The sequence below is a fragment of the Lutjanus erythropterus genome, chromosome 13, assembly GCF_056507025.1.
Source record: "Lutjanus erythropterus isolate fLutEry1 chromosome 13, fLutEry1.hap2, whole genome shotgun sequence".
Lineage (NCBI taxonomy): Eukaryota > Metazoa > Chordata > Actinopteri > Lutjaniformes > Lutjanidae > Lutjanus > Lutjanus erythropterus.
Window position 1 is genome coordinate 12,958,880 of NC_139329.1, and position 22,925 is coordinate 12,981,804.

General features: G+C 40.4%; 1 protein-coding gene across 1 annotated transcript in view; it reads left to right on the forward strand.

The window, feature by feature from the left end:
• The window catches only part of LOC146316273 (neural-cadherin-like), a 122,492-nt gene that overhangs the window by 42,738 nt on the left and 56,829 nt on the right, over window positions 1-22,925 (forward strand). Inside the window, exons 3-11 of the mRNA XM_084733973.1 lie at window positions 2,444-2,669; window positions 3,587-3,791; window positions 6,761-6,872; window positions 9,661-9,910; window positions 13,485-13,627; window positions 15,163-15,335; window positions 17,829-17,997; window positions 18,618-18,788; window positions 20,271-20,443. Of these exons, the coding sequence (XP_084590099.1) occupies window positions 2,444-2,669; window positions 3,587-3,791; window positions 6,761-6,872; window positions 9,661-9,910; window positions 13,485-13,627; window positions 15,163-15,335; window positions 17,829-17,997; window positions 18,618-18,788; window positions 20,271-20,443 (1,622 nt within the window). The remainder of the gene's footprint in view (window positions 1-2,443; window positions 2,670-3,586; window positions 3,792-6,760; window positions 6,873-9,660; window positions 9,911-13,484; window positions 13,628-15,162; window positions 15,336-17,828; window positions 17,998-18,617; window positions 18,789-20,270; window positions 20,444-22,925) is intronic.

Here is a 22,925-nt window from a genome sequence, read left to right on the forward strand (position 1 = left end):
GAGTTTATGTGTTGCAGGTGAAAGCAATGACAGAGATTTAGTGGGCAACAGCTGTCCTCTAAAAGTAAAGCTGGTGTCCAACAGTTGTATTATAAATTGCTGGCAGAAGAACATGTGTTGTAATACTAGCAAAACATCTGCAGAGTCAATATTTCTCCTCTCTATAGAAGGATGTTGTGGCAGTTGAGAATGACAGTGTTTGACAAGTTTGACTTGTTAGTCACAGTTTGCCTTTGGAAAAAACAAGCTACTGTTGACCAAAGCAGAAGATTTCCATTGGATCTACGCTGCTGTCAGTGATAATAACACTGAGGTCAGTGTGTCTGTGCCCTTCGACATTTTTGACCTTTGTGCTTTCGGTGTCCACCTTGTCCAAACCAGGCGTCTCTGGTACAGTGCTGCTCTGGTTTAATTCCAACTTCACACGGTGATCGTTCGGTTTGGTCCAGATGTCACTTCTGATCCACTGGGGTACCACAAGGACTGGTGCTTTGTCTCCTTCTCTTTTTAATAATACACCACCTCCCCTGGTTGGATTATCTGCTCACATCCTTTTTCTAAGCATCGCTGTGCTGCTGATACCCAGCTCTCTCTGACCTTCCCTCAGCACGCCTCAGTGATATCTCAAAATGGATGAAGGAGCATCACCTTCAGCTCAATCTCTAAGTCTGAACTCTTGGTGATCCCAGCCGGTCTTTCAATTTAGTTCAACATTAGTATCCAGCTCAGCGTCATCTCACTCTCTCCAACAAAGTCTCCAAGAAATCTGGTCATCATGACTGATGGGAACATGCTGATAGTATAGGTTCAGCTAGGCAATATAGCATAGCCACATATATACACAGTACTGTATATTGTGTTTCCTCACATCAAACAGTTTGCCCCCTACACAACCAATCCTTACTGACTGTTCCATACAAAGTATATCAACAAAAAATACAGCCATTGGATATGGTTGTAAGAATGTGGAGCTTTTCATCGCACAGTCAATTAACATTGTTTTCGTAGCAGTCAAACACACAAAAAACACAGAAATTTAGTGCAATCAACTAGCTTTTTCTGATTAATGTAAAGTAGACATACAAGTTTTATTTATTCAAGTTCTTTACATTAGAAATCCCCAGTCTTTGACTTGAAATGATGAGTTGAATGAATTTACTGTACGGAGAAGTTTCTATAGAAACATGATCAGTTATTATTTAGTTATTAGTAGACTTCCCAGCATGCATTGTGGGAGAGAAAACTCTCCTGAGACCATTCTTTTTGTAGTTTAAAGAAAACATACAAGATAAAATCTTGCTGTGTGTCTCTAATACACTTTCAGATAAGTCCTGGATTCTTGTTTTCAAAATCATGAAAATACACTGAATTAATATCGGATTTATTTGACAAGAAAGTTTGTTTGTTTTGAATCATTACAAAATTACCACAACTTGCCTTTTCAAATTCTGTTAGCATAAAAATTTTAAGGCAGCCTTGACACTAACATTATTGAATAAGAAGAAAAAGTAGGGCATTTTTGCAGTGAACCAGCAAATAAGACACACTGTTGTTGGGTTGATAATTATCATTCAGTAATAATAATTTGGGGCCAAATCATTAACAAACCAAGATAACCCCAGTGCATATGTAAGACAGTAACAGAGAGTGCTTTTCTGGGAGTTTATGTGTGAGTTTAAAATGCATCTGTTTATGATCACAGTATGTCACTTAATTTTTCATTACTTTTCATTAGACCCCACTTGCAGTTTTCATTATTTTCAGATGCTCATCTATGCAGTCTTTCAGGTTAATCAGCCCTCTCATTTACAATGATCTACAAATGAACGACTGTCACTTGTATCAGGTGAAACAATGAACCTAGTGCTGAGACATTTATTCTCAAAAGCTTCTCCTCTGTCTATTGTGGCTTGGATTGTACCTAATTTGTACATCCCTTTGGACAAAAGCGCCTGCCAGATGAATTAAATGTAAATATAAATGCAAATTCAGCTTAAAATCACTGTTGAATGTCTACTATAGTCCCTGAATACAAAATAGCAATTAAAGAACAGTTTTAATAAAGCTGCTTCAAATATCTTAATCTTTAATTAAACCAAAAAAATATTCATTGTCCAACTTAAAGCCCTTCTACTGTGGTGCAAAAGAGAATATTTAATTTGTATCCAGTTTGTGAGTTAGATATATTATTCATATGTCTACACTATTAAGATGTTTTGATAAATAAATGACACAGAAACACTGCATTTAAATGGTAATTTCATCATATGTGGTCTGCCTTCACTCAGCAAACCCAGCAAGACAGAATCACCTATTTCAAATTGCCTTTTGGGTAACAGTGCTGAGTTGGTATTCATGCCGGCAGTTAGTTTGAGTTGGTATTCAACTATTGGATTGGTTCAGATCCAGTGCTAGAAAATAATGTCATTGTATTTCCCTTTAGGCGGTGACGGCTGCTTTTCAGTGGACAAGAAAACAGGCCAGGTGGTGACCACAGGGCTGGTGCTTCAGAGGGACAGAGAGTACTTGTTAAGCGTTGTGGCCCTTGATGGCCTGGGCAGCCGCAGCGCCCCCGCCATGCTCTCTGTGGTGGCGGGAGCCAGAGCGCCGCAGTTCACCAACGCTAGCTACGCCATTTCCATACCAGAGAACACACCTGAAGGACAGCCGTGAGTACCGGGGTTAATGTTCACTCACACATGCATAATCAGGGATGAATGAGGGCAAAACATAAAGATACGCAGTATATATATTTCTTTTGTAATTTCCGACCTGTGACAGTATTTGGCCCTTTCAGCAGAAATTGCACTAATATGATACCTTTCTGAAGTCTTTTTCTCATATTAAATGTTTGTAGTAGTAAACAACGCAGTCTGTTCCCTTGTGGGTATCACCACACACTCTCTGCCAGATTCTTTATTGTTCACTCAATAATATATTGAGGTATAATTGCCTGATCCTGACTAACACAATATAAGAGAGACTGATATTAAAGATCTTAATAGTAGACCTTGTATCTGTAAATTACCACGGGGATGAAACCATGTATTAATGCAAACTCATTCACTGACACAAGAACAGTTTTACACATGTCACTTTACATTTACCTACATTTGCAACAAATAAAACAGGAATGCATGTATATGCTGTATGTCTCTGCAAACCAAGTCTTACAATAAGTAATGCAGACTAATCCATAAAGACACACACTTGTCGTAGATGTTGAATTCCAAACGCTACCTGTTCGGACTTATTCTGATGAATATTCATTTGGTCATGCCGGCACACTCAACCGTGAATTAACATATCATCATCTCACACCATTAGGAGAACGCACAGTCTCTTAGCCGTAGAAACAAACATTGATATGCATAATAGTAAGACATTATTACACGGAACTGACAAGTACTGATTGACTGTGTTTATAGCACGTAGTCAATGGGCCATACAGTAATTGATTTCATTACAGCGCGGTGCTGATGTAGGAAAAGAGGATTTCAATATTAATTCAACATGTGTGCAACTAAAATTGAATAGTGAAGACTGTTTTTCTTTTTCTTTTAATCACTTTCTCTTTGTGCTGCAGCTTCCTGGTGGTGTTTGCCATTTCCTTCCAGAAGCAGCCAGTCAGCTACAGCCTGCTGATCAATCCCAGCAGCCTTTTCAGCATCCGGCAGGAGACGGGGGAGATCAGTCTGACCAGGACGCTAGATTATGAGAGTGACCAGCGACGCTACCTGCTGATGGTGCGAGCCAGCGAGGAGCCCGGCAGCCTTAGCACTGCCACTGAGGTTAGTTTAATTAGAGAGCGATACAAGCGGCAAACATGAGTCATTTAAGAGTTGATGTGCTCAGGTCAGCTGAGCCTGAAGCTGAGGTCCACTGTGATGTTTCATTATTGCTTTTGTCACACAACTGTTTACTATGAGAAGGAAATTCTTTGCATCAAAGCATAATCCATATAATTATATACAGCACAGTAATGGCTGATGGAGTGAAAGTTCAGCACCATCTATCTTTATGACTATCATCATCAAAAGCAGTTTACTGCTGCTGTCACTTTTTAAAGTAATAATTCCAAGTCTCAATGCAGAGTTTTAGTGAAAAGACAGGAGAGATCTGTGCTGTTTTACTCTGAAGCACAACGCTGTGTGGCACAGAGTCTTAAAGGCACAATTCAACACTTTTCATGTGGATGTCCAGTCAGTGTTGATGGTAAATGTAGTCAATTGAAGCAATAGATTTCTCATTGTGTCCCATATTTCCAGAGAAAATGGGGTTCTTGCGCTGCAAAATGTGTTGTTCTTTCTGCATCCATTGATATCACTAAATACAGGAAGAACTGCACATGGTTTCAGCTTGGATTTCCAGTCTCCAGCTTTTTCATTAACCAGGCGGTGAGATGAGTATATTTGTCACCTAATACTGTGTTTTGGCCGATAAAGTAATAGCTGTAGGCTGGGTGGTGAATCACAAGCTTGCTCGCAATGCATCCTGATACATGTATGCACTGCCAGCACGGCTTTGTGAGCAGGAAAACTCTTTTCTTTGTCAACATCACCAATACAGAGGAATTTATTGTTTCAGTTGACTGCATTCATCAGCACTGGCTGGACATCCACATTAAAAGTGTTTTTTTCCCTTTATAAACAAGTAAGAGCGACTGATTAAAAGCTGTCTCTGTCACCTTCACTGAGTGAAATGCCATTGGCTGGGGCTTTTTCAGTGATATCTGCTGCCTTCAGTTCAACACGCAGCTCCTGTTGTTTACTGTAGCAGCTCTGTCCCTTGCCTGTATGTGACACAGCAGCCTTTAGTGTTGATTGGCTATTATTCATGACAGTTAAACAATCAAATAGTCGTGAGCATTATTATACTGTATAATATAGGGTATTATTATCTATCATATGTATTAGATTCTATTATGCAGGGTACCTGTGGTGTCCTAAAAGTATCAAAAAACACTGAATTAAATATTTTCAAAATAAGTATTGAATTTCATTTACAAAGTATTGAGTTTCATCAACAAAGCTCTTTTCTTCTTGTTGTTTTGTAGATTATATAAATACTGTAATGTCATTAATAACTGTAAAATATATGAAATGTTTGGACCCCGGTTCTAAATTATTAAATACCACAGTATTGATAAGATCTGACAACAGTACAGGTACTGTTTACTGTTAATTGCTTTATGCTTTTGACCATGGAGTGTGCATCAGCTCTCACACAAATCAGTCAGTTGAGGAAAGAAAACAAAAAAGCTAAAGTTAGCTTGTTGCCTGAATATGAATATTATAACAAAATGTTTTGCTATTAAAGTGTTTAGTAAATAATTGGTCTCATGGGCTAAAAATCCCTTCTGATTTCCAATAACATTTTTCATACTTTGGTTGTGAAGCTGGTATTAGATTTCTTTCTACATGGTATTAAAAAGGACTAAAATAGTCTTAAATTTAATGTGGAAGACCCTGGGCCTACCCTGTTATAACACAGTAAGGTATAATGTTGGTAGGTACTGTATAGTGTTAAAAATGTGGATTTTTCTAAAAAGGAAACCAATTAGTAGTTCAGTTCAGTAGTTAAGAGACTTTTCTTACTTTCTCTTTTGCATATTTACCAGTGCTCTTTAATAAAGCAGAGGTATTTCTTATGCAATTACTTGATTAATAATAACCTGGAATAACCTTTAAAATATGTACTAATATAATCTGCAGCATTAACTCTTACTGCTGAATTAAACCAAAGACACCGCTTTGTGTAAGCAAAAGATTTGTTGCTGAGATTTGTTTGCTGTGTTGTGTTCTCCCACTGGACTCTCACAGAGCTCTCAGACAGACCAGTTTTCAGCTAAATGTTATGTGGCTCATACCGGCTGACAGGGCTGCATTAACGGCAATGATCTGATCGCAGCGCTGACCTATTGACATCACACTACTAGGCGATAACCACAGAGGAGAAGCAGCAGAGGTTGTGGCTGTCTACGGGAACGGCATGGCTGAGCGGTTTTGAAATGTTAACAAGTGGACCGGGGAACCCAAGAAATCACCCTTTTTGTTTTGTTTGTGCCTCCATAAGAGCTTTTTGTCGAGAGTGTGATCTGGAGATGAACTGTGTAAAATATTGAACAGGCGCTCGGCAAGAGATCTCAAAATCTGAAAACTTCATTCACAAACGAATATTTCTAGATAAACTATTCATGAATTCAGTATCATTTGAATTATTAATTCAAAGATTTTGTTACCCAATTATCATGTCAGGCGCTCAGTTCGTACCACAGATTAAGCAGGCAAAAATCTCCCTCTGCTCAGCTGCATGTTGTGGAGTCAGAGATGGAGACTGGGAAAACCTATCCCAGCTATTTCAGGACTATTACTCAGCTGTCACTTCACACTTTACACACAGCGGTGACAGGGAGCTTGTAGGGCGGAGGGCGGCTGTGGGCCTTTGTCGAAAACACACACATGCTCAGAACATTTTCTATTTTTGACTCAGGAAAATCATGAAGTGGAAGATAAAGGATGTGTTGAACTGGCAACTTGAGAAACTATAAAATGCAATTTAGATTAAGTTTTGGGGTCAGCTTCCTGTACTGAGAATTTCATATGGTTGTCTCCTGGATTTGTGGGTTATTAAAGAAAGGCTAATTTTATGTTCTTCTGCTTTGATTTAGTCTGTTTTCTCTTCTCTTCTCTTCTCTTCTCTTCTCTTCTCTTCTCTTCTCTTCTCTCTCCTCTTATCCCTTCGCACTGACACTAATCAGGTTCAGGTGTTGATAACGGATGAGAATGATTGTGTCCCAGAGTTCCTCCAATCTATCTACAGTGTGGATGGAGTCCCTGAGACTGTAACCACGGCAACATCCTTGCTGCAGGGTGAGACTCCTCTGACCCCATATTTCACATCCATCTGTTTCATTTTGAAGTTGAGAGAGAAACTATCTGAAAAGTCACTTTTTCTACAGGAAAACAACAGATGTATTTTGGGAGAAAGCCAATGCAATTCAGACCTCGAGTCATTGTTTCACCTTTATAGACCTGTAATACTTCCATTTTTGCATACTGAAAGAAAGTAATAGATCTTTGAAATCTGTGATCACAGTCTCAATTATAGTGAGCTAAACTAGCTGCTGCAAAGACGCCATACATTTGTTTTGATTTATTATGAACTATATGAGTAACGGCATGTCAATTTATCTGCTACTGCATGAGGCAACCTTATAATTATCAATTACGAGGCTGAAGGCGTGTGTATTTCCATTGCCACTGCTTGGTTTGAGTGGACATATTTACACGTCAATGAAGACAACAATGAAAGTGTATAAACATACTGTACTACAGTAATTGTTAATATACTTTCTGTCACTCGTGATAACTTATTTCTAAAAAAAGATGTCACTGGCACCTTTCTGCTTGAAAAAATTACACCTCCGATTGTACTCAGGAGATGTATCTCTTAGAGTCTCTTAAGGAAAAAAACCCACTAACATCTCGCTTTTTTCTTCAGTGAGTAAAATCAGCATTCACTCCTGGTTCAAACATCTCTGCAGTAGTCACAGGTACTTAATGATCTCCAGCTCCAATTAGTGGTGATGTTAACGTGACACACAGGTGGATAAGCTATTTTTTGCCCCTTTCCAGGAAAGGCAATGGAGCTTGTTGCCGCTTTTTATACATGTGCTGCTTGGCTTTTCTCAGTTTGAAAGTGTTTATTTAACTGATGACGCGTTTGTCTTTAGTCAAGCCTTCAAACAGTAGATAAACATTTTATTTCCTATAAATTCTTCACAATAAAATTCCCCTGTGTTTTTGTTATCTTATAGCTTTTATTGTGAAGCAGCAAAAACAGGAAATCTCATCATCAGTAGTAACTTAACACGACTCCTATCCAGCTGAAAGTGAACATGAAACAGTAACATAAAGCAGCATGAGGTACAAATAGCGACACAGGAGAGAAACTAAACTTCAAACCACAGAGATTCAGTAAGAAGTTGCAAAAGTATTGAGAGCTGAACACACAGAGACTTTTAAAAGCCTCTTTCTCTGCTCTCCTGTGCACACATGAGACGAGTCTCAGCTTTCCAGTGCACACCAGAAAAAAGAGAAAGGCAAACTTGTGTACTGGCGGTGGAAAAAAGGTCAATCAGCTATTTTTGGCAGGTTTAGCTGCATTTAAAAACTTGTGTATACTTGCTAATTTTGGTGTAAAATGTTGATTTATAATTTAAATAGGGCTCAAGGCAAAAATACCGTAATTTAGTAAAACAATGCCCCATCGTTCTGGAGTATTCTTTGTACATTTCACCTTGTTCATTGTTTTGTTCTTGTCAAATGTTTGTGCACCTGTGGGATTCCTGTCCCCCGTGGGCGACCATAGGTGATACGTTGGGAATCTCTAGCTGGGTGATTGTTTCTACTGGATTCTGGGTGAGAAAAATGGAACAAATTTAATCTGAAAACACTGGAATACACAGCCTGGAGCGGTAGAAATTGTTGGCACAGCAGAGCCAGCAGTAGGAGAAAATGGCACCCAATATAAACCAATGCATCAACACAAAAAAATAAAACAACCGGTACAGCAGAAAGAACTCAGCGGTGGAGGGATCAAAGGTAGCGAGAGTGAAGACTGGGTTGTCTTCTGAAAGAGCAACCAATGGGAAAGTTAGCTCTTTATGCTACAAATAGACTGTGGCTGATACACCGTGAAAATGTTTGACTTTAAAAGCCCAGGATACTCCAAAACCCTGAAAAAAAAAGGAGAGAAGAAGATATAATTTCTTCATCTGGTGGACTGCACAGCTCTCTAATGAAATGTCAAAGTTTTGAGGCACCAGGGGAGTGAAATCCTCATTACCCCATCAGCTTACACTCTACAGGGCAAAGACACAGATGAATACTTTACAATGAGGCAATCGCTTTTACTTTACTCACTGAGGTTGATGGTAAAGAAGATATACGTGATCTTTGGTTAAAGCTGTGAAGCGCTAGTGACAATGAGGTTTAAGGGAAATTTACTACTTCAATTCTTGAACATTTAATGAGTCAATCACTTTATACAGAGTGTGTAGTAATTTGCCAGTCTGAAACTATATTACAAGACATTGAGATGGAAGGAAAACGAAGCACTGAGACGCGCAAGCTGCTGCTGATGCTTGACACAGAGGAAATGAACACATCAAAAGAATATGCAATATGCCAGTGTTATGAGCTAGAGGGGCTTTTGTATGAAACACTGAGTTTAAGTGAAATTCACCACAACAACAAACTTAGACTTAAATTAGCTTTCCAACCAAGGGTGTCAATATTTGTGGCTGTTGCTCTATAGTTTTTCTGTGTAATTACCTCAGAATCAAATCATTTCCAAAACACTCTCTGCAGAAAATACAACTCGTTCATTTCATTGGGTCTTTTTTGCTGTCTTCAAGCTCATTTTTGCAAATGATGGTTGTAATTCTGGAGGGGCACAGTGCAGTTTATGTGCTAGTAATTGTAGCTGTCAGAGCTTATGATCTATTACATGTTTAGCAAGGCCATAAAGAGATAATGATCTACACAGATGTCAACATATTCATCAGCTGGTGCCATCTCATCAGCTCATTTTCGATTAACTGTAAATTGATGGTCCTAGTGTGATGTCTTTTGCCCCCCTCCTCCCCCCCGCCAGTGTTGGCCACGGACTGTGACTCGGGGTTAAACGCTGAGCTCACCTATTACACCCTGAGCCCGGATTTCAGCATTTCACCTCATGGGACAGTTTTCCCTGCGGGCCGGTTGGACTATGAGAGGCCCAACCATCTGTATGAATTTGTGGTGATGGCGACAGACAGCGGGGACGAGCCTCACTCCGGCACTGCCACGGTCCGTGTGAGGATGGCAAACATCAATGATGAGGCCCCTGAATTCTCCCAGCCTGTGTGAGTAGCTTTATAACTTTTACGTACAAAATACCCGTCCATTCTTTTTATAAACCCCCCCATTTATTCCATAATTTTTCCTCTTGTAACTTGTTATTGTCATATCACAGTGTTGTACTCGTCTTGCACTCCTGCAGTCTTCCTGCAGCCCACCTGAGCTGCCTCAAGGGTGGAGAGGGCAGGGGGAAACAATTTGCTTCAACCACTGTGCATATAAAGTAGGATTTCAACCTATTTAATATGCCGTCTGTGGATCTGGCTCACTATTGGGACTGCTGTACTCATTTTTTGTTACATATGGCTCCTTTAAGAGAAAGCTGACATTAATATAGTTATTGATAATAATTCCTACCTATTGAGAACTCAAAACGTGGCATCTGGAAGACCATATATTGGAGCAAAAAAGTGCAAGGCCAAGATGCAAAAGTGCTATGCTTCGATCAATAAGCTATTACAAAAAGTATTGATTCATATTCAGATAACACAATAAGTTTATTTGCACCTTTCATACACAAAGTGCAACATGCTCAAGGTACAGTTGTTATGCTTTGATACTGTAGTCGAAATCGTAAAAGCAACAACTTCACATTACATTATATCGAAGCTTTGCTCCTGGAGCAGACAAGGTAGTTGCATCACAGATATATAGGTCGTTACATCACACATCACAGACCTGCCTTCCTTCAGGCTATTCCTCACAATGATATTTGATGCTGGGAGTCCTGCCATGAATAGTGGCCAACTTGCATCAACAGTGCTGTCATAAAAACAGTACCAGTAAGACAAACTCAATATACTTTATTTGGTGTGTTAATCACTGCAATCTGGCATAAAATCTGTTACTCACGTCTCACACCTAAACCACAAACACAGTGTGACTTTATTATTTTCATAGAACGTTCTGGAGATTTTCTAAAAATGTCTCTGGTTCAATATTGTAGTAAAGCCGAGCTTTCACATGACATTCGCTGGGGTTTATTTTCAGCCTTTTCCAAAGGTATCCACTAGACTGACATATGGATGAAATCCAGTGTGTCCTCGACCGCCTTTTTGGCAAAGCTGTATGAGTGGGTGGGCATCAACTGTCACTGCAGCTCCGCTGCATTTATTCCCTCAAACGAGTAAGCCGGTTGTCCTGTCAGTCATGTTTCAATGACCTTCACAGAAGACTGTTGCGTACCTCTGTTGCTCGCTCTTGTTGCATTGTCAGGTGTCAGTCTCGGTGGGTGGGTAGACACGGAGCCCAACAAACATGCGGGCAGAAAGGTGGAGATGTAGGCAGACAAACATAAAACCGAGGAGAAAAAACACACTGAAACATGCTTGCAGGGCAAGCAAGAAGAGAATACCAAAACATGCACAGCGAGTAGACAGGAGACAGCCAGTCAGATATGCAGATAAACAGAGAAGCCTGTCGGCAGTCAGACAAATACTCTTGCCAGACCAGCAGACAGATAGTTAGAAATTCAGGCACTTTGCCAGGGAGGGTGTGTTGGGCACTTCGTCATACTGTGGCTTACTGAGATGTAGATAAGTGCTGTGAGGGCAGAGTGGCCAAAAAACAGCACAAAAGTCAACATGTAGCGGTAGATTTATTAGGGCTGGGTATCATTTAGAGATTTTTGATATTGATAATGACACCTTGACTTTGATAACAGTTTCTAAACAATGACAAATGAATGACTACGTTGGTGACATTTGTGGTACTGTAATTTGGTTAAATGTAACATAGGGGTTTCTCTGCGTGCCCAAATCTTGGTACAAGCATGCTCCATGCGTATTTGCTTACTGACACTGATGGGATTTACTCTTTAGCAGTCCCACCAGGAAGCTGCAATGTTGTGATCGCAATGATTAACACAAATTCAACCAGTCCTCATAACTTCTGCACGACCTCACGGTCATGTCCAATCACTGCAACTTTTCCTCAGTCCCTGTGCAAACGTTATACATGTACATCTTAATGAACCGACTAAATATTTTATGATTTACTATTTGTTTGTATTTGTATTTTTATTTTATATCTTGTCATGGGTACTAAAAATAACACAAAGATTGATATTGTTGACATCGTTGACATTTATCAGCGCTCTATCCACTTTTATTTTAGAATTTTGTGCTTGAGTGCTTGAGTTTGAGCTCCAAAGAGACTTTCCTTCTTAGTGGAATATCCCTTATTTGCACTTTTTATTTACAAGCAAAGCAAATAAAAAGCATATTTTGTTCATTTTTTTGTCATCCCGAGCCTTTTTGGTAAGGTTACTTAGAACAAAGTGCAGTTGTATTCTCCCTGGAACAAGTTGCATGGTATCGGTATTTTTCAAAACTCAAGAGGATCGAACCTATTCAATATGTGATGTTAAAGTTTTGAAGTTTGGTACCCAGCCTTGAGACTGATGGATACTCTGACGTTCATTAAATTAACCTTCCATTCAAACTAATTGAGACGCCCTGACATGTGAGTGACAGGCTAATGTTTCTTGGCATGTCCTCTTAGCTCACGTCTGAACGAGTTGTAGAGAGGCTAAAAGTGACTGAGGCGAGGGGAGGACAAAAATGCAAATCACCAGACAAACGGTCTAGCAGACAGACGGACGGACGGACAGACTTTTTGTGTCTGAACACAACTTCACAGTTCAGTGAAACAGAGGGAGATGCTTGAGGAAGAAAAGCAGAGGGAGTGTATAAGTCTCATCCCGGAGAGCTGCGGAGAGGTGGCCTCTGAGCCGGGTGACAGATTACAGGTCACTCATGTTGCCACGGAGACTGCCACGGCTGGCGGAGATGAATCACCCATCAGCGTTCTTCTGTAAACCATCAATCACCTCTGACTTCTCACTTCAGACACCGACACCCCGTATACCCCCACCCAACAGACTCACATAGTTACACACACGCATTAGAAGAGGATACAGCGCGAAGTCTCACAGGGGGATGAGTTCTGCTGACGAATCAACTCAAACTCTGCGAGAACACCGCCTCCCCTCTTACATCCTGCTCCTCTCTGTCTATCAGCCTTCCTCTCTTCCTCCTCCCGCTCCACTCACCCCCACATATCACTTTACCTGTCACTTCAGAGCCAGCCTTCTTTTTTGTCACCTGCTCCTCTCGCCTTCGCCCTTGCTCTGTTTTCCATTTCTCTTCATCGCCGCGTCCCCCGAGTCGCGCAGTTCATCCCCACCCCGTTGTGCTTTGTGCCACAGTGGTATATCAGTCTCCTGTGTCTTGCTGGGCATCTCGCTGCCCAGCACCACAGAGCGAGCAAATCACTGTTGACATTTTAAAAGGCACTGGATCAAATGGCCCACAGTGGGCTGGGTATGTGGAAGCACCATTTGTTCAATGACTTCAACGTCCCAGCAGACATTATCATTTGTCTCTGGTCTGGCCGGCTAAGAGGATAGGTTAAATCATAGTGACAAGCAAAAGCCACAACCATAAGTCTAATCAGCCCGCTGATGCTTCGGACTGTGTAAATGATTTGTATCTCCTGTCTGTGTGTGTTTCTATCATTGACTTCCAAGTGTGTACTCTCACTTCCTCGCACTTGTTAAACTGGAGTTCCTCTTTGCAGATATCGAACGTTTGTTTCCGAGGATGCCGGCCCCAACACCCTTGTCGCCACGGTTCTGGCCAAAGACCCAGACGGTGACGGTATAATCTACTCCATAACGGCGGGCAACGAGGAAGGAAACTTTGTCATTGACAGCCAGAAAGGTGATACTTCTTAATTTTCCGGCCAGACTTCACATTCACAGCTCTCAGTCTAATTGACAGGCTTTCCGTCAAATCACACATTCAATTTCCTCTAATACATTCCTGCCACAGTGGTGTGCAATGAACGCCCTCTAGTTTCAAAGTCAATGTGGAAAGATATTGAAAGTTGATATTAAAAGCTGTAATTTCAATACGAGTGCTGCTCTTTCTATTATTGGGGTCATAAATATAAACGATGACATTATTTAGGAAATTTACACTCTTGGTTTTTCCTTTTCCGCAGGTACAGACAGTAATGTTCCCCATGTTTCTGAGCTTTCTAGTACTGGTGAATGCACAGTTTATCTTTTTTATTTACCCTTTGATCCGAAACCAGTGGCAATCGCTGTGACATTTGTCACCCAACCCTTTCAATTCAATTTCACAACAACTGCTCTATCATAGCTCACAATCTTCAGGCTGCGCTCTGCCAGCTCCTCTTCCTTTTGTGTCATCTTTTCATATTCCTTTCCAGCCTTTCTGTGTATTCTCAGAGCAAGAAAACGCTAAGGCTGATATCCTTTGGGCGCAGGAAAGCCACTATACGGCTTCCCACTTATACTGTATATATACGAAGAGTGCTGGCTCATTGAATAGCTGCTAGAGCTCGTGTCGCATTTGTAAACAAGGTTGACATTTAAGCCGGGAGAATTACCGTGCACATCCCACAGTTCACTTATTTTAATGTAGTGGTGCAGTGCTGTCAACGTCACGCATTGTCATTAGGAGCCGGGGCGCTTCTCTCTGCTCTGTGGGCAGCCGGGATCACAAGTAAATTGGGAGAGAGGCACTCGCGTCTCTGTGTATCAGCATGCTGCGTTGTCTTTAATCAAGAGCATTGAAAGAGATGAATAGAAACACAACAAGAGAATAAAAAACCTCCCGATGCTCTCACTTCAATGAGTTTCCCCCGCATCACAGGCTGCTTGTTCGTCCTGCAACCTCTGATGTTTTTGTATTACTGTTGACGAGAAAGATGTTGACTCAGATACTGCATCCTTTTATCCCACCTTTGATCATGGCTGTTACATGAAAGTAGACAAAAGGGGGGGAGAGAGAAACCGCTAATAGGCATCTGCTGAGCCTGGTTAACTTCTAACCTGAGTCACTTACTACTTTATGTTTTCGCTCAAGTGCTCGAGCTGGATGGGCATCTTTAGAGGAGAGCGTGCAATTATTAGATTAGAAATGTGACAAAATCACCACTGTGAAATTGGTTTCTGGATTTAGTCTGCATATCAGATTTTTTACCTTTCTGAGGAATTCTGAGGTGAATTTCCCCTGCTCGCTATCTCGCCCCTGATTTCCAGAACAACAACATCCAGTGTGCATTTACTCTCTGCTGTATTTTTATTGATGGCACATCCTTCGCCATGCAAGGCCGCAGTGGCAATAACATCCTGCTTAATGACTAATGGAATGATAGTACTTACTGTGTTAGGAGGGAGGGACCGTGTTTTATAATGTGTAATTTAATGGGTCTGTGGTCTTTGTAGGGCTGATTCGTCTCCGCTCAACCCCTCTGCCAAAGCTTCAAGGCCTGGAGTACGTCTTGAATGTAACGGCCACAGATGACAATGCATCAGGCGGGCCGCACCCTCTCTCCTCCACTGCACGTGTCATCGTTGGAGTTGATGATGTCAACAACAACAAACCTGTTTTTGAGGCGGTGAGGATCTTTTTTGAGGGTCTTACTCTCAATACAAACAGTTTATATATACTGTGTATATTCAATTTTCAGCTAGTTTTAAGGGAATAGTTCAACATTTTTGGACATGAGGATGAGTGTTAGATGAGATTGATATCACTCTGATATCTGCATGATTCATTTAAAAATACCTCCACGACATAGCAGCCGAACCTTAACAGAACCTTAATTTGGAGTTTCTGCAGATCCTTAAAAAGTCTTAAAATGTCCAAAATCCAGTTATATTAATTTTGAGCATTAAAATATTTCTAAATTGATTGAATTTTACATTTCTGGAAAAATGGGAAAACTTGTATCAATCATTTGTAAGAACTATAAAACTAAACTAACATTGAAACACCAATGCAAACTTCATGTACTTTTTTGTGAGTATGAATGTGAAATATGTCTTAAAAACCTGTCCGTAGCCTATCATTGATAGGATGTGTTTGACTACTACTACTATTTCATGTCAAAAAGTCTGTGAGCATGCTACATATCTGTATAGAAACCAAATTGTAAGCGTTATGCGCTGTAGTATTCCTTGGACCAGTTGCTAGGCAACTGTTGGCAAGTCCAGGAAGTGGCTGTCAAATTTTGTTACCTTACCCAAGTGGCAACCTCTGCGGCGGGAAAGTGAAGCCAACGCAGAAGTGCCAAAAGCTGCAGTTCCTCGCGTGGACAAAAGCGAGTCAGTTCCTATAGACTTCCATATCAAAGTGTTCAACTTTACAGCAGGAACAAACATGTATACTGTCTGGTACAAAAAGACATTTGTCGTCATGAGCGCTAATTTTTCCCTTCATGACAATTGTAAAAGGTTGTATCTTAGCTCACCATAACACATCATAACTCACCAGTTAAGCATACTTATTGCTACCTCAGCTCCACCCACTCTCCATCTTCGTGCCCATTACCTGGAAGTTAGACAGGTCATGTAATGCCCTACATGTATATATAAAATGGCTCTGGGTGACAAAATGGGTGACATCGGGGACGCTTCGTCCACTACTGATTTTACAGTCTATGCTTTGGACTGGGCTGTTTCCCCCGATTTCAATCTTTATGCTAAGCTATGCTAACTAGCTTTAAAAAACATCTTGTCAAAAGACTGTATTTGAAAAGGTGTGTAACACTAACACATTTACAAAAGATGTTAATTCAAGGAGAAATATGTAATATATTTACTAAATCAAAAAAGTTGAAATATTAGCTTTTCCGACAACAATGCTACAGTCAACTCCCAGCAAGAAAGTAAATAAGTGCAAAACATCCAACTAGCCCTTTAAAGTATTGTAATGTGTATTGTGTGTAAAGTATTGTAAGCGCAAATAGGCGCATTTTCCAAAACATCCAGCTAACCCTATAAAGTATTGTTTTTTTGTTGTTGTCAGCCTGAACTCGTCTTAATAGCTGTCAGTGAGCTGTTTTGCCTCAAATCAAACAATGTGCTTGCATAATATTGTTGCATTTTTTCTCTCACCTGCCTGCATGTCTGTCTCATCCTCTCAATGCACTTCAGTTATCTGTCTGTCTATCGCTCCTTCCTCCCCTCTTCATCCCACTCTCCTGCTCTTATGTTTTTTGCCCTGGCGTTCTCATTTCCCTGGCCTCCGTCTCTCTCCGCTCTGTTTTCCCATGAGTTCTGATTAGCCTGCACACCCACTCTATCTTTAGGCGCTCCGTTGGGATTTCAATTAATTTATGAAAAAAAAGTGCAATATCATCACAATATACTACACCTGTTTAATTAACTTCCTGTGTAATTAGGAATGACTTGAACTTCGGCAGAAGACATACACATGTGGAGCTCCAGAGGTCTTTCAGGTGGCTGGAAGTCCTGGCTACTCGATGTGTTTAAATATCAAGTTACGCCCCAGAACCATCTGGGCTAGTGTGACCTTATGTTCGATATTACATGATTATTATGAACGGCTACCCACAGGTCATACTGTTCGTGCTATCATATCCCATGAACCCTTGCATTATTCTTCCGTCTGTTGCTGGCACACATCCTTTGATCCATCTCTGCTTCGCTCTCGCTCCTCTTTGCCTATTGTTTTTTCTTTTTTCATGGCCATTCTGTTGAAAGAGAAGCTAGCATTTATGTCTGATTTCAGAAAAGAAAGACTCCAGAGAGCAGCTCTTTATCTGGGGCATATGTTCATTAGGGGGAATGGATTGAATTCCTGGCTAAGACAAAGCTCCTCACTTCTGGCTCTTCAAAAGAAATCAGCTTCACTGTTTTCATTTTCATAAATGTGGCCTGTTGTACCTATAACTTCTATATTGTGTTCCATGGACAGTGCCTCCCTGTGTGTGCAGACTGACCTTCTACTTAATGAGTTTATTCTCTTTGATGCCTGTATCCTCGTTAATGTAACATATTATAACAATATGTTCCCACATATGGGATTTATTTCTTATATTTGTGTGTCTCTCTCCTACTCCACCCCTCCCTCATCTCTTTCTCAGTGCCAGCAATATCGTGAGCAGGCTTCAGTGCTGGAGAACCAGCCAACGGGGACTTTTGTGTTGCAAGTGCATGCTGTGGATGCAGATGAGGGAGCAAATGGAAAAGTCAAATATGGCTTAATGCACAGAGACAGTGCCATGCCCGCCTTCAGAATTCATCCAGACACAGGTAGAGCAGTCACGGATTGTCTGGGCTCGAATAGGTCTAAATTAGACACACAGCGCAGAGTTTACTGTAGATAGACAGAGCTGCACTGATAATTTTATTAATTTGAATCCATAATGGTCATTTCTCGTTGAACTGTGATCTGAAATGAAAGGAAGTGTTCACATAATTCAAGTTGCTATTCTCAAGAATGTGAGTCAAATGCCAAAACCTGTCTATTGATCATCATTTTCATTTAATCTCTGAATGACTTGTCAGTATATGAAAGTCATTCTAGATAATGACGGGGACGGTTAATAGACATGCTGCTCTGAAGTCTTTACACGTTGGGTCAACATGTTATTCTGTCAGTGATTTCCTTAAAGGCTTCTGTTCTATTTTCTCCATCCCCAGATTTAATAACAAAGTCCGTGCACTTGAAAGGAATGCTTGATATACTCGGAATAAATTTATAATTGTTTACTTGTTTTATCTTGATTTATGGGTGGATGGTTCAATGCATAGATAGATAGATGGATGGATGGTTAGATGGATTGATGGATGGATGGTGAACTGGAGAAGTGCTGAATGGATGAATGAATATGTATGTATTCATGTGTGCATGTTTTGCTCCATCCTTACAGGAGTGATTGTGACAGCGCGGCGGTTCGACAGGGAGCGGCAGAGAGAGTATTCAATTACGGTAACGGCCACTGATTGGGCGGAGGAGCCGCTCATCGGCATCTGTCAGCTCACAGTCCAAATACTGGACCAGAATGATAACAGCCCCAAGTTTGAGAATTTGCGCTATGAGTGTAAGTGTTGGTTCAACTGTAATACAAAAATTAGTGTCATGAAAGCACATCAAAGACCTAAATTGACTTGTAGTGTTGTTTATCCATCTAGGTTGTTTTGGTTTGAGTTTTGGAGTTATCGACCGTGGAGTTGTCTGCCTTCTCTCAAATATAATGGATGGCACTCAGCTTGTGGTGCTCAAGGCACCAAAAAATACATTTGAAAAAATCAGCACCAGTGTCCACTATAAATCATGACTCAGTTACTCAAGATAATCCATAAACCTTGTTTTGAGCGGCCTCGTGTAGAGCCTTTTTACAAATAGATAGATCTACTGGAACTACTTTCTCTTGGCAGCACACTTGATAACCCTCCTAATTTTCTCAGGAGACTCTTGTTTTTCATTGTCCTCTCCCTGTTTCCTCCCAGGATCACGATTCTCTGTTTTTCCTGTAAAGTCCTGTAAAACCCTGAAAGTCTACCGTTTCCACCCAGAAAGTGATACAACTACACCAAACCAGGCTTCCTAAGAAGTTTCCCAAGGGAAGTTTTAAAAGAAAGGGGCATGCATTTTGTAAAATCTGACATCTGTCATTTTTCTCTTCAGAGCAGGGGCAAAAATAAATGAATGAAGGAAAACTGATGAATATTATTCTTATGTTATAATGTATGCTGGAGATTTACACAAGTTTGCATCAGAGGGATGAATTATTCTGTATTCTTTTCTGAGAACTAATAATAAAATGTATGCTCTTTTGGTGTACTTTGTACTTCTGCAGTGTAATTTTGTTATTTTTGTTATTATTTAGAAGTCACCATAATGCAAGGAGCAAAATCTCTGACACTTTTTCATATGAAAGTCTTCCCTTTATTTGAGGTTGGCAAATATGCCCTGCAGTAGAATCTACTGAAGTAACTGTCTTTACTACTTTATTACTTGTACTTTTCTTAACAGTAGCTTCTACATGAAACTGCCCACAACAAGTTCTGGGGATCATCTTGAGCAAGCAAGTCATGTTTTCTGGAAAAAGACATTGCTGTTGAGTGAAAAGGCAGTCATCTCCAAAATTCTGCATTCACAGCAAAACAATGTATATTGATAAACAGCACTACAAGTAAGAGAAAAGAACAGATATTTTGATTTTGAGTGAACTATCCCTTTAAAAACACTGCTCCCTTTTTTTCAACTTTAATTTAGTAATTTGATTTAATTGAGGATATGTTTTAGAGTCTGAATGCAGTAAATATGCCTCTATTAGGTTTTAAATCAGAAAAAATGAATTACCATTCATTCTTTTGCTTAATGAATTGCATCTCTGGGAGAAAATTGGAAATAGACATAAAAAATTCCTTGGTAATAACCTAAATCATTTTTGCATAATAACCAATCTCCATAACATCTCTCATGCTTGACCTTTACCATCCTTTGCCCTCAGCCTCACATATTTTTACTCTTCCAACAACAAAACTGAGTGCACATGCATTATTTTTGTCCTCTGCAGACTTTCTGAGAGAAGACACTTTGGTCGGTACCAGTTTCCTTCGTGTGGCAGCTCACGATGATGACTTTGGCACTAATGCGGCGATCACTTACTCCATGTCCCTGGAGCAGCCTGAGTACCTGCGGGTCAATCCTGTCACTGGATGGGTCTATGTTAACCAGCCCATATCACAGGTCAGTCAGCGATTATTAACAGCTTCTCTGTAAGCCACACGCACACACACAGACACACACAGAGTCTATCACACAGCGGCCTGTGGGTCTGTGTCAACAAAGTTAATGAATACGCCACCTCAAAGTGCCTCTGTCTGCTACTCCCAATCTGGGGTATGTGTACTCCCAGAGGTGCCGCATGTGGAAAGACCACAGAGAAAGAAGACGGGGGGAGACTAATACAGGCTAAAGAAATTATTAAAAATAGATTTTAACAGCTTGGGATTCTTGCGGTTATATTTGATGACCACATTTCTGTTTATTGCACTGCTACTAAAGACCATCTTTCAAATATGCATAAAAATCCTCTAACCCACAGTAGATGTCAAAAAAAAGAGATACTCAATACTTAAAAGAGTGGCGCAGGTTTTAAAGAAGCTAATTATCACAATCCAGGACTCTGTCCATCTTAAACACTCAAGGCTTTGATATAATAGATTCAAGACTTTTTAATTATGATTCATCATCTGAGACTTTGATAAGGAGACTGACTGCATGCAGCAGCCTTAAACGAGCCATGTACTTTGAGTGTGTTAACTGAAAAAAATTGGAGGCTGGAAGAATATGCATGTGATTTAACTTGCAAAGCAGTGCGAAGGCTTCTTGATGCTAAAGCTAAGCCATATGTTGGGGAAAATGGCCACAAAAACGGCCACAAAGACAATGTCTCATTAAAGTGAAATATGGAAGATCCAGCTTTCAGAAATGAGTACTGCAGTCCAAATAGTGAGCTGGAGACATAGACGGTAAATTAAATGGGTTGAGGCAATATTCAATATGCAGTTTATGGTTTAAGCAAGTTGTTTCCCACCACCTCCTCTTTCCCAGACTTAAAGTTCAGGCAGGTTGCCTGCAAGTGCTACTCTTAGCACAAGAGGAGCACAACATTATACTTTGACAATGACAAGCGAAAATAAGTCCTACACTGTAAGTTAATCAGCTCTGTCCGTCAACCTGTCCTAAGTACCGCCCTTTCTCTCTGTGCTCCAATAATAGTTGAGCAAGCAGATGTAGATAGTAGATGGTGAAAAGGAGATTTAAAAGATGTAGCAAAATCACTAGCTAGCTACCTAGATAAAATACTAGTAAATACAAAATACTAGCTCACTAGCCAGCTAATGTGCATCAATCATTAGCTAGCTACAGATGATGACAAAATTATTAGCCCCCCATGAAAATTTCATTTTGCAAGAGCAAGACATCATCCTAGTTTTATTTTGGATGCTTACATTATTTAACCTTGCACACAGAAACAATGTTATTTCACAAAACACAAAAACTACCAGGGTTAAAATTATTACCCCCTCGATGTTAATAGTCAGTTGTGTATCATTTTTGCTGCAGACGTTTGTCGTAGTTTTCAGACTCAGACACGTCTCCTGAGGAATCCCAGCCCATTCTTCTTTGGTGAATCTCTCAAGCTCCTCCAGATTTGATGGTCTTCTGGCAAGGACCTTGGTCTTCAGCTCACCCCACAGATTTTCAATGAGGTTCAAGTCAGGGCTTTGTCCACCTTGACAAGATTCCCAGTTCCAGACACACTGAAGCATCCCCACAGCATAATACTCCCACCACCGTATTTCACTGTGGGGACCGTTTTATACGTCTCTCCTTTCTTTCTCCAAACATAAGCAACGTCTCAGTGGCCAAAGAGCTCTAGTTTCGTCTCATCTGACCAAAGGACACACTTCCAGTATGCATAATCTTCCTCCAGGTTGTCCTCAGCATACTTCAGTCTGACTTGAAGGTGTCTCTTCTGCAGAGTTTTTCTTGGTCTACAACCTCACAGTCCATTCCTGTGCAGGGCTCTAGTGATTGTCTTCTCTGAGACTACAATCCTGACTTGTCTAAGTCATTCACTAGTGTCTTGGCAGTTGTTCTTGGGTCTTTAGACATATCTCTCACTAGTTTTCTTTCCAGAGTCTTTGAAATCTTTCTCTTCCTACCTCTGCCAGTCTTGTTCTGTACCGTGTGGCTCTCTTTGAATTTCTTGATGATACTTTTCACTCCAGTTCTTGACACTTGGAAATGCTGTGATAACTTTGTATGTCCTTCTCCTGCTTTGTGAGCATCAACAATTCTTTTTCTCAAGTCTAAACTGATGTCTTTTGTTTTTGGCATGATGCTTTCTCAAGTGACAGCTCAAACTCTTACTGAAGTTTTTATACTGTGTGTAAATTGGAAGATAACCCTGAGTTTTAACTTGATTCTACAAACTTTGAGAATTACAAAGTTAAAGCACATCATTGCACAACAGCGGTTTGTGCTATGGCTCAATAAAAAGGTCAGTTCTTAGGGGGGGTAATGATATTGACCCTGGTCATTTTTGTTTTTTCTGAAATAATTCTGTTTTTGTGTCCAAATAGACCTAATTTATGCTTTCTAAAGAAGACAGGTATGTTTAGAAATGCTGTGTTGAAAATTCTTTGCTCTGTTAAAAAAC